The following is an 11,590-nucleotide window of genomic DNA, read 5'->3' on the forward strand; positions in this document are numbered from 1 at the left end:
GAGTGGCCACTGCACTCCAGTCTGGGCAACAGAGTGAGACTCCAACTGAAAAAAAAAAATAAAATAAAATAAAATAAAAAATAAAGGGGGGGCTCTCAGATGTGAGGGAACTGATTGCCCTTATGGGAGGGGGGCAAAAGGCACTTCAGAGGAGGGGCTTGGGGGAGCATGACAGGTGAGTGCTTTCTCCCTCAGGGCAGAGCGTTGGAGGGGCTTGGTGCCCCTACCGCCCACCCAGCACTCGGAGGCCCACCGACCCCGGAGCCCTCCTGACAGCGTTTGAACTCTTCACTTACTTGTCTCCCATCTCTTTTGGGGTGTCTTTCTCCCTCTAACATTCTCCATCTGCCCCCCAGTCTTTGCCAGGAATTTCGGAATTTCCTGGGTCTCTTCAGTCCTTTGACTTCAGTCCTCTAACGCTGTTTTGGCCTCCCTGACTCCTCTCTTCCCACCTGTTCCCTGCAGCTTCGAGGCTGAGAATGGGCCGACGCCATCCCCCAACCGCAGCCCCCTGGACTCGCAGGCGAGCCCGGGGCTTGTCCTGCACACGGGGGCGGCCACCAGCCAGCGCCGGGAGTCCTTCCTGTACCGCTCAGACAGCGACTATGACATGTCACCCAAGACGATGTCTCGGAACTCATCGGTCACCAGCGAGGTGTGAGTATCCCCACATGCCCCGGCCCCCCAGGCCTGATCCCGCTCCAAACTGCCCTTCACAGCAAGGAGCAGGGATGCCCACCCCAACCCTGTTCAAACCCCTCATCTGTCCTCTCCAGTAAAGGGTAAGCACCTCCTTCTCTTCCTATAAAGACTTCAGTTCATGACTGGGCATGGTGCCTCACACCTGTAATGACAGCACTTGGGGAGGCCAAGGTGAGAGAATTACTTGAGTCTAGGAGTTCAAGATCAGCCTGGGCAACATAGCGAGATCTCATCTCTATTTATAACAAAAAAAAGACAAAAGTAAAAAAGCTATTTTTTTTAAAAAGGGCTCAGTTTTCATATAGCATGCCCACCAGGAAGGTGTGAGGGCCCGCCAGCCCTGCTCAAGTCCCCAATGTCCTTCCCAGGGAATTGTAAGCACACCCCTGCTCCCCATAAAGGGCTCAGTTCCTGTAGGGGTGAGCGCCTCCTGCCCCATAGCTTCTCCCCATTGGCTGCCTGGGAGTTACCCTGCCTCAGCTGCTCCGACAGAGAAGAGGAACCCTTCCCACGTGTGACCACCTCCACCGAGCCCCTCTGCTCTCCCCCACTCCCCAGCTTCCCTAGTCACCCCCCTTATCAAGACCACCTGTGGAGATGTGAGGACCTCCCAAACCTGTTCAGCTTCCTCCTCCCTCACTGGATCCTCCAGACCCCACCCTACCCCTCACAGTGCCCACCTCTGCCCCTTGCCCCTTCTCCATCCTCTGCTCCCCCCACCAACCCTGCAGCATGCTCACTTACCCCCCCCACTTTATCTCCTCTCTCCCTGACCTTTATGCCCTCCACGACCCCCAGAAGCATGTCCATCCTTGTGCGGTAGAAGTGTCCTCTCCCCTCCCCGCCCACCAGCCTCCCTGGGTCCAGCCCTCACAAGTGTGTCTACCCCAGAGAGTGGCTTCTCTGGGGACCCCTGACCTGCCACTGTCCTTGACTGCAGGCATGCCGAGGACCTCATCGTAACGCCGTTTGCCCAGGTGAGAACCTCTCCTCCAAAAGGGTGAAGCAGGGAAGGGGCTCCAACCCTCCCTGTACTGGGGGAAAGGACCCAACCCCTCTGCCCTGCGAGGTAGATGCTTCTTCACTGCTGCCCCACTCTAGGTGCTGGCCAGTCTCCGGAGTGTTCGCAGCAACTTCTTGCTCCTGACCAATGTGCCCATTCCTAGCAACAAGTAAGTCGAGGCTGGGCCCCAAATCCCATGATTGTGAGGTGAAGCACAACTTGGTTAACCCTTAGCCCTGCGGTGTGACCTCGGGCAGGCACTTGACCCCTCTGAACTTCTGATCAGGACGTAATTCCCTTGGAGCCCAACAGCCATTGCAATTCAAGGGCCTAGGACACAGAAGCTTTTATAAATAAATAAAGACCTAGGGGTCTGAGCCTGGGAAACATAGTGAGATCTTGTTTCTGCCAAAAACAAAAAACAGTTTGGCGTGGTGGGGCATGCCTATAGTCCCAGCTACACGGGAGACTGAGACAGGTGGATTGCTTGAGTCCAGGAGGTCAAGGCTGCAGGAAGCTGTGATCATACCACTGCACTCCAGCTGGGTCAACAGAATGAGGCCCAAACTCAATAAAAAACTTAGGAGTCCAGATATGCAGTGATGAAGCCACAGCCACAGCCCAGGACCACTCTGAGATTGCAGGGCAAATGGCATTCGGTGGTGCTCTGTTCCCCTCTGTAAAGTGAAAATTATAATAATGCCTCCCTTAGCTGCTGGGAGGAGTCTGGGAGAGAGTGTACATAGAACAGAAAGTGCTCTGATACTGCCCTGCACAAAGTAGGTGCTCAATACATAGAAGTCCTTATTGTCTTAGAGCAGGGAATGTCACTAAGAGTGCTGTCCCTCTGGGGCTGTCCCTTCGATGGTTGGAGGATTTGGGTGGGAGGACTAGTCAGGGAGCAAAGACTTCCTTTGGAAACCCAGGCCCTTAATGCAGATCAGCCATGTGGTCTTGAGGAAGCTGTTTCATCTACTTGAGCCTCAGTTCCCGTACCTGTAAAGTGGGTTCTTGTGGGACTCAATGGAGCTGCAAGCAGAGTAGGTAGCAGCATACTTGGGACACAGTGAACACAACGAAAGAAGAAAGTTGGCACTCAGGTGGAGGGAGGGAGGCATCGGGAGGCCCGGGCTGACATTGGAGTCCCATTTCTTTACAGGCGGTCCCCGCTGGGCGGACCCACCCCTGTCTGCAAGGCCACGCTGTCAGGTAGGGTGGGAAAGGGCCCCCTCCTGCTGCCCCAGTGGGGTCTCTCGCCCGCAGGGGCTGTCTCGGCCCTTTCCCCACCTAGCAGGCTACCCTCCTGGTGGACCTGGGGTCTCTGGGGCTCTGCCTGCGGCCCTTCTCAGTCACCACCCTGGCTCTCTTCCCCAGAGGAGATGTGTCAGCAGTTGGCCCGGGAGACGCTGGAGGAGCTGGACTGGTGTCAGGAGCAGCTGGAGACCATGCAGACCTACCGCTCTGTCAGCGAGATGGCCTCCCACAAGGTGTGCAGGAGCCCTTGGGCGGGGCTGGAGGGGCGGGGCTTATTAGTGGAGGAGCCAGTGGGCGGTGTTAGAGCAGCAAGACCGAAGGCTGGAGCCAGTCGCCGAGGTGGCCCTGTGGGCGTGGCCACTGGGCCTGGCCGGTGGGGCTAGAGTCAATTCCTGAGTATTGTCTGTGGAATGGAGCCCATCTCTGGATTCTGGCTGGTGGACGGGTGGCTCGTGGGGGGAGCCAGTAAGTGGGTGGGGTTAGAGGGGCGAGGCCTATGACTGGAGCCAGTCACTAGGTTGGGCCTGTGGGCGGGGATAACCAGTGGGTGTGGTCCACGGCTATGGAGTCAGTTCCTGGGTAGAGTGTATGGGATGTGCTCAATCTTTGGGCAACGTTCAGGGTATGGAGTCACCCTGGATGAGGTTGGTGGGGGCGGGGCTTATGGGTGGAGCCAACCAGTGGGTGGGGTTAGAGCTGCAAGGCCTATGGCTGGAGCAGCCAATCACTAGTTTGGACCTTTGTGCCCGGATAACCATTGGGGGCGACCTGTGGGGATGGGGTCGGTTTCTAGGTAGGGTCTATGGCAGCGGTCCCCAACCTTTTTGGCATCAGGGACCCGTTTCGTGGAAGACAGGTTTTCCACGGATGGGGGTGGCGTTGGGGGTGTCTGGCTTTAGACTGTCATAAGGAGCACGCAACCTAGATTCTGCCTATGCAGTTCACAGTAGGGTTCGTGCTACTCTGAGCATCTAGTGCCCCCACCACTGCTGATCTCTGACAGAAGGTGAAGCTGCACTGGCCGGCCGCTCATCTGCTGTGTGGCCCGGTTCCTAACAGGCCACGGATCACTACCGCTCTGCAGCCCAGGGGTTGGGGACCCCTGGGCTATAGGATGGCCAACCTCTGGGGTCAGCTGGAGGGGCCGGGGCTTCTAGGTGGAGCCAACCCGTGGGCTGGGTTAGGGGGCTAGGCCTGTGGTTGGACCCAATCACTAGGTTGGACCTTTGGGTGGGAATAGCCACTGGGCTTGGCCGAGAGGGTGGGGCCAATCTCTGGGTAGGGTGTTTGGGATGGAGCCAATTCCTGGGCCCAGCTGGTGGGGGCAGGGCTTATGAGTGGAGCCAACCACAAGGTTAGGCCTGTGGGTAAGGCTAGCCACTGGGCGTGGCCAATGGGGGGGTCCGTCTCTGAGTAGGGCCTATGGGATGGGGTCAGTTCCTGAGTGGGGCCAACCGTTGGGCATCAGCTTCAAGACTTGTAGCTCCTGTAGATTCTGACTTTCCTCAGGGCTGGAGGAGCCTGGTGTGTGTGGGGGTGGGGTATCTGACTGCACACTTGTCAGTAGACCACCCCTCTGGGGGAGCTGTTTGCTTTTCTGGTCTACCAGTGTGTGTTGTTGGCTATGGGTCTGTGTAGCTGTTGATTTGCTGGCTACCCACTTGCAGCGCTGGTGTGTTCCGAGCAGATTCTGAGGAGTTGCGGGCAGGTGTGTCCCTGTGGAAGGTGTATGGGTGTGCACAGGTGATTATGCAGGGCCGTGGGTGTGCTAAGTGTATGGGCTGTGCTGGAGGGGTGTGTCTGTCTGCTGGGGAGAATTGGTCCAAGTGGGAATCTGAGTGTGTTTCCCTATGTGTTTGTGTGGTAGGGGAGGGTGCAAGCATCCCAGGTATAGTTGTGCAGATTGTGCACTACACAATTGCAGGGGGGCACCATTCTGAAAGCAGGCAGTGTAAATGATGCTTCCTGGAGTTGTGCAGCCTTGGTAGCAGCCCTCATGGGCAGGTGGCTATCATGAAAAGATGTACAGGTGAGGGGTGTCTTTGTGGGGCGGTGCACACATCCGTGGGTGGAGGCTTGTATGGGAACATGCTGGTCTGAGGGTGATTGTGTTCTTGAGGCTGGGCCCAGCATCTGAATTTGTGCTGTGTCTCCGGGTATGGGTCTGTGGGTGTTTCTGCAGTGGTGTGTGTTTGTGGATTTGTGGGTGTGAGCATGAGTGCTCCCGGATGGATTTGTTGGGATACGTTTGTGTCTGAGGGCAGCTGATTGTTTGTGTTGGTTGGAAAGTGTGTCTGTGGGCGTGTTGAGTATGTGTCTATAAGTGTGACCAGCATCTGGGTGTTTGTCCCTAGGTGTGTGCCTGTTTCCTCGGAAGGGGAGTGTCTGAAGGCATCTGTGTCTGTGCATACTCAGCTGTGTCCCTCTAAATGTGCTGGACATCCAAGTTGTGACTATGTCCGGGTGTGTGTGTATGTGCGTGCGCACATGTGTGTGATGTTTGGGTATCTGTGTGCGTTCCAGTGTGTTTTGATGTCAAGTCTCTGTGTGTATGTCAGTGTTTGTGGAAGGCATGTCTCAGAGGGTTTGTGTGTCTGTGAGTGTGTGGAGTGTCTGGACAAGTGTTTCCGTCTCCGAATGCGTCCTCATGGGGGCAGCCCCACCTGGGTTCTAGCTGAAGCCCGTGGGCTCGGATGCCCCTTTAACGCCCCCCCACCCCCGGCACCACCTGACGTCTCATGCAGCCTGCCAGTGCTGCAGTGAGCAGGCACACGCACACACACGGGTGCACGCACGGAGGTCTGCAGCCTCCTCCTGGGACCCTTGCCCTGCCCCCCCCATGGGCAGGGGCCCCTCACCGGCTCCAGCCATCACTGCCGGGGGGCCCGCCGGGGCCCGGGGCTGGCGGACCATGTAACCAGGGCTACCCCCGGGAGCGCGGAGGGGAAGGGAGCCCCCAGCCCAGCTGGGCCGGCCCAGGCCCCTCCGCGGCTCCCCTTTCCACCACCCACCTGCCCGGCGCCCCTGGCGGCCGTTAACCCCAGGCCCCCCCAAGCCCAGTCTCTGCGTGCGGTGGCCCTGCACGGGGCTAAGGCTCCAAGATGCCCCTGGTGGATTTCTTCTGTGAGACCTGCTCCAAGCCGTGGCTGGTGGGCTGGTGGGACCAGGTAGGGGGGTACCGGAGCATGGGGAGGAAGGTAGGCTGGGCACCCCATGTGAGCCTGTGTGTGCAGTCGTGCACGTGTGTGGCCTGGAGCCCAAGCCTTGTGACTGACTAAATGTGTGGCCCAGGGCTGGGCGTGGATGGCGGGTGGCCGGGGGTGTGTGGCTGTCCCCGAAAAGGGAGGCACATCATGTCTCTCTCAGGGTGTGACTGTCAGTGCCTGGATGTGCGTGTGTGTCTCCGATGGTGTGTGTCTGCCTGACTGTGCTTGTGTGCCTGGGTCATGGCGTGACTCTGACTGTGGTGTGGTGTATTGGGTTATGTCTGTGATCCCAACTCTGGTATTTTTGGGGGCATGTGACCCCGAATGTCAGTGACCGCCTCATCATGTGTGTTCTTTGATTTGTGTGTCTGCGCTGTGTGACGTGTGTAGGACTGGGAGTTGGTGTCTCTGTGTGTGCTTGTGTGAAATTTTGTGGGTCCATCTTGCGTGTGTGTGTGTGCGTGCGCACACCCAGGGTCTTGGGTCAACCCCAGGAGGAGTGAGCACCTTGTCCCAGCGTGGGCCGTGCAGGTTCACCCTTCCTGCCCTGCTGGACAGAGCCTGCCCCTGCTTTGGGGGCGCTTGGCAGAGCTTGGGGGTGGGGAGCCAGTGCCCTTCCTTCTCCGTGCCCAATGTCACAGCAGAGGCCCGTGTGAAGTGGCCAGGGGGGGCCAGGAGGGGTCCCCAAGCCCGGTTTGGGGTACATCCCATCCATCTGTACATCTGTCCACCTCCCTGGGGTTGGGGGAAAAGGGGCTATGGGGGCAACCCCCTCCCCTTCCCCTGGGTGACCAGACTGGGATTTCCCCAGCTTACCACTGTCCTCTGCCCAGGCCAAATCTTCTGTTACCCAGAGCTTGGGCACTGTGTTCCCTTTTTCCAAGCAGGCGGGGTCTGGGATTCAGGACCCCTGGGACTGGGGTCCCTCTCTGGAAAGACTTGGGCCGGGGGAGCTCTGGAAAGGCAAGGGTTAAGGGGCCTGGGCTTGCCCCCCTTTCCCAGCTCAGCTGTGGTTGGAGGGGGAGTTGCTAAGGAGACTCCCATCACCATGGTGACGGATTCTCCTGATATTCCATTGGCTCCCCATCAAGCAGGAGCCCCTCCCTTCCACAGGTGCCCTTCTGGCTCCTCCTTGGGGGAAATGGGGAGGGAGCCCCTCTTTCCTTAGGCAGGGATGGGTAAGCTGATTCTGAACCCCAAGCCTGGGGACCCTCATCCAGAACTAGGAGGTGAGGAAGGGCTCACCCCGCCTCTCTGGCAGCCTGGTGGGGGCTCCTGGTGGAGCAGAGAAACAGGAGGGACTCATGGGGTCTTCAGGGGTCTCCGGGGAACGACTGACTCTCCCCTCCCTATGATTCCCCCCATCCCTTCCCTCTTGGCTCCTACCCTTAGTTCAAGAGGATGCTGAACCGTGAACTCACACATCTGTCAGAAATGAGCCGGTCAGGAAACCAGGTCTCAGAGTACATTTCCACGACCTTCCTGGGTGAGTGCAGGGGTGGATTGGGGACATGTGCACGCAAGAAGGCTGCCCCTTACCCTGGAGCCTAGTGCCCATATTTCTCCAGGGACCCTGACTCTTAACTTTCCAAAGGTCACAGTTACCATGGTCAAGAGCTGCCACACTCATGGTACCCCCAAATCAGGGGGACCCCACATTTGAAATGTCTGCAAGCTTCAAAACCCCTCCAAACTCAGTGGCATTCCAATGAAATTCTCAAACTCAAGATCCCGAGAGACACCCAAACTCAAATAGAATGCCTAAACTTTAAAAAGCCTCCCAGCTGCCGGGCGCAGTAGCTTATGCCCGTAATCCCAGCACTTTGTGAGGCTGAGGTAGGAGGATCTCTTGAGTCCAGGAGTCCAAGACCAGCCTAGGCAACATAGTGAGACCTCGTTTCTACAAAAAATAAAAAAATTAGCCGGGTCTGGTGATGCATGCCTGTAGTCCTAGCTACTCAGGAGGATCGCCTGAGCCCAGGAGGTCAAGGCTGCAGTGAGGCCTGATCATGCCACTGCACTCCAGGCTGGGTGACAGAATGAGATTCCAACTAAAAAATAAAAATAAAAAATGCTTCCTGAACTTGCCAGGCATGGTCTGCCTGTAATCCTAGCACCTTGGGAGGTGGAAACGAGAGGATTACCTGAGTCCATGGGTTCAAGACCAACCTGAGCAATACGGCAGGACCTCGTCTCTACAATAAATTTTAAAAAAAAATTAGTTGGGTGTGGTGGCATGCACCTGTGGTTCCAGCTGCTTGGAAGGCTGAAGCAGAAGGGTTGCGTGAGTCCAGCAGGTCAAGGCTGCAGTGGCTATGAGCATGCCACTGATTTCCAGACTGGGAGAGACAAAATGAGTCTCCTACTCAGAAAAAAAAAAAAAAAAACGGCCAGGCACGGTGGCTCAAATCTGTAATCCCAGCACTTTGGGAGGCTGAGGTGAGAAGATTGCCTGAGCCCACAGGTTCGAGACCAGTGTGTGGGCAACTTGGCAAGTCCTCATCTCTACAACAAAAAAAAAATTAGCCATGTGTGGTAGCACAGGCCTGTAGTTCCGGCTACTTGGAAGACTGAGGTGGAAGGATCGCCTAAGCCCAGCAGGTCAATGCTGGGATGGCTGTAAGTGTGCCACTGCACTCTAGCCTGGGCAACGGAGTGAGACTTCAACTCAAAAAAAAAAAAAGAGGCTGAGGTGAGAGGATTGCCTGAGTACACAGGTTTGAGACCAGTCTGGGCAACTTGGTGAGACCTCATCTCTATAATAAATCAGAAAATTAGCCCAAGCCAGGCTTGGTGGCTCAGCCTGTAATCCCGCGCCTTGGGAGGCTGAGGTGAGTGAATTGCCTGAGCCCATGGATTCGTGACCCGCCTGGGCAACTTGGCGAGACCTCATCTCTACAATAAATTTTAAAAAATTAGCTGGGCGTGGTAGCACGTGCCTGTAGTTCCAGCTACTTGGAAGGCCGAGGCAGAAGGATCACCTGAGCTCAGCAGGTCGAGGCTGCGGTGGCCGTGAGCATGCCACTGCACTCCAGTCTGGGCAACAGAGTGGGACTCCGACTTAAAAAAAAGCTTCCTGAACTCAGTAGAATGCAAAACTCAATAGAATCTCCAAATTTAGATTGACCTCCCCAGATTCAGAAGATCCCTCCAAATTCAAGAGAGGTGCCTAAACTCAGAAGGGTCCTCAAACTTAGGGGGAAAATCTGCACTTCAGAGCCCACAAAAGACCTCCATACTTTATCAACCCTCCAGGCTGAAAGGTCCCCCAAAGTCAGTAGACTCCCCAAACTAGGGATGACCACTCCCAAATTTAGTAGACTCCCAAAACTTTAGATTCCCCAAACGCAACTGTATTCACAAGGTTAAGAACTGGTAGGAGATTGACCAAACTTGTAGGAGAATTTCCTAACTCAGTGGAACCCCAAATACAGTAGAATACCTCAAATTAATTGGAACCCTGAAACTCATGGGTATCTGAAAGTCATCCTAACCTCTGAAACCAAGAGCCCTCAAGCTGAGTATATCCCTCCAAACTCAGGATAATTTCATCCTTACAATTTATCACTAAATCCATAAGGCCCCCCAAATTCAGGACACCCCTCACAAGCTCAAGAAAAGTGACTGGCCAAGGGCAGTGGCTCATGCCTGTAATTCCAGCACTTTGAGAGGCTGAGGCAGAAGGCTTGCCCGAGGCCAGGAGTTGGAAACCAGTCTGGGCAATACAGGATGACTCCATCTCTATTAAAAAGAAAGAAAGAAAGTGATCAGAGTTTCAATTGCTTCTACCAGTAAGGATGTGGTGTGCCTCAGAGTTCTGAGGATACAGCCAATGGGAACATGGCTTGCAAATGATCTGTCATTGACTTGAAGGGGTGGAGCCAAAAACCACCCCTCCCTCTCTCCCGGCAAGCCCCCCCCCGCCCCCACAGCCACCACCCTTGGCCACCATGCGGGTGTCTTTCCCACCCAAGAAGCTTCCCTGGGTAGCCAGGGCAGGCTGTGGCTGCCCCAGCATCCCCACCTCACTTCCTGACTTCCCGTGCCACCCCGGAGCCAAACCTGATGATTGTACTGGCGCCACCCCACAGCCTAGGGCCACACTCCAGGCCACCTACTAGAAAAATGTCTATGCCCGCTCCGTCCTCCCATGTCTCCAGCCTCTGAGTAGCCATTGGCGTGACACCCAGAAGGGATCTGCCCTTTCAGGTGAGCCTTCCCAGTATGCGGTAGAGGGCTGAGGCATAAGGAGTGTCTGGGTGCAGTGGGGGGTGCTCATGCTCGTCTCTTCCCATCTTCTGCAGACAAACAGAATGAAGTGGAGATCCCATCACCCACGATGAAGGAGCGAGAAAAACAGCAAGCGCCAAGACCAAGACCTGCCCAGCAGCCCCCACCCCCTGTGCCCCACATTCAACCCATGTTTCAGATCACAGGGGTGAAAAAATTGATGCACAACAGCAGCCTGAACAACTCCAGCATCCCCCGCTTTGGGGTGAAGACTGACCAAGAAGACCTACTGGCCCAAGTGGGTGGGAGCTTAGCAGGGACCGGGCTGGAGAGGGGCCAGGGTCTCCTGGGACCCAAAGGACTGGGCATTGGGTCATGTCTTAAGCTGGGTTCCCTAGGAGCAGAGTGAGATGAGGGTTTGAGCCCCTCTTGGGGCAGGAATGCTGGCCCCCAGCACCCCTGATTGGTCATTGGCAGGGGGCTACCCCCAGGGGTGGACGGCATCCCCCCTTCTATGTGCAGTTCTTGTGGGGGCTGAGTTTTCTGGAGAAACAGGCAGCTGTGAGCCTTGGCAAGCAACAACCTTGGGTGCGGGGGATGGGTACACAGGCTAGCAATGTGAATCTGGACAAAGCCCCCCTCGTGTCCACGGCAGTCCAGGAGACAGAGGACATAGTGGACATTTATGGGTCACTCAGCTGACGTTTATTATAACCCCCTCTTTGAGCCTCCTCCGGAGAGTCTTCTGTTCCATTTCCTGGTGTTTATTGAGTAGATGCTATGTTCTGGATTCTGGAAAGTAAGCCTGTCTTCCTTTCCTCCCTGGGACTCATGAACAGTCTATTTTAGAGGCTGAGCTGTGCCAGGGGCCAGCAGAGCTGGGCTTCCCATCCTAGCTTTGCCACTTGTGTGCTGCAAGTTCTTGAAGAAGTCACATCACTTTTCTGAGCTTTGGTTCCCTCATCTGCCCGATGAGATCAAGTGCTTAGAGCAGTGCTTGGTGGATAATAAGTGGTCAACCTGGGCAACAAAGCCAGAGCCTGACCACAAAAAATAAAATAATTAGCCAGGCATAGTGGTGTGCTAGTCACCCACTTGGGAGGGTGGGGTGTGAGGATTACTTGAGCCAGGAGTCTGAGGCTGCAGTGAGCTATGATCGTGCCACCATACTCCAGCTCTGGCAATAGAGCAAGGC

The 11,590-nt window shown here is 56.0% G+C and overlaps 1 protein-coding gene across 1 annotated transcript in view; it reads left to right on the forward strand.

Annotated features, from left to right (window-relative positions):
• PDE4A (phosphodiesterase 4A) overlaps positions 1–11,590 on the forward strand; it is a gene marked incomplete at its 3' end in the record, with an annotated part of 33,444 nt that overhangs the window by 19,297 nt on the left and 2,557 nt on the right. The window contains exons 5-11 of the mRNA XM_008049534.2: positions 466–657; positions 1,643–1,679; positions 1,804–1,874; positions 2,865–2,914; positions 3,080–3,192; positions 7,558–7,651; positions 10,470–10,693. Of these exons, the coding sequence (XP_008047725.2) occupies positions 466–657; positions 1,643–1,679; positions 1,804–1,874; positions 2,865–2,914; positions 3,080–3,192; positions 7,558–7,651; positions 10,470–10,693 (781 nt within the window). The remainder of the gene's footprint in view (positions 1–465; positions 658–1,642; positions 1,680–1,803; positions 1,875–2,864; positions 2,915–3,079; positions 3,193–7,557; positions 7,652–10,469; positions 10,694–11,590) is intronic.

Source organism: Carlito syrichta, unplaced genomic scaffold (genome assembly GCF_000164805.1).
Source record: "Carlito syrichta isolate Samal-C Ts95f unplaced genomic scaffold, Tarsius_syrichta-2.0.1 Scaffold135721, whole genome shotgun sequence".
NCBI lineage: Eukaryota > Metazoa > Chordata > Mammalia > Primates > Tarsiidae > Carlito > Carlito syrichta.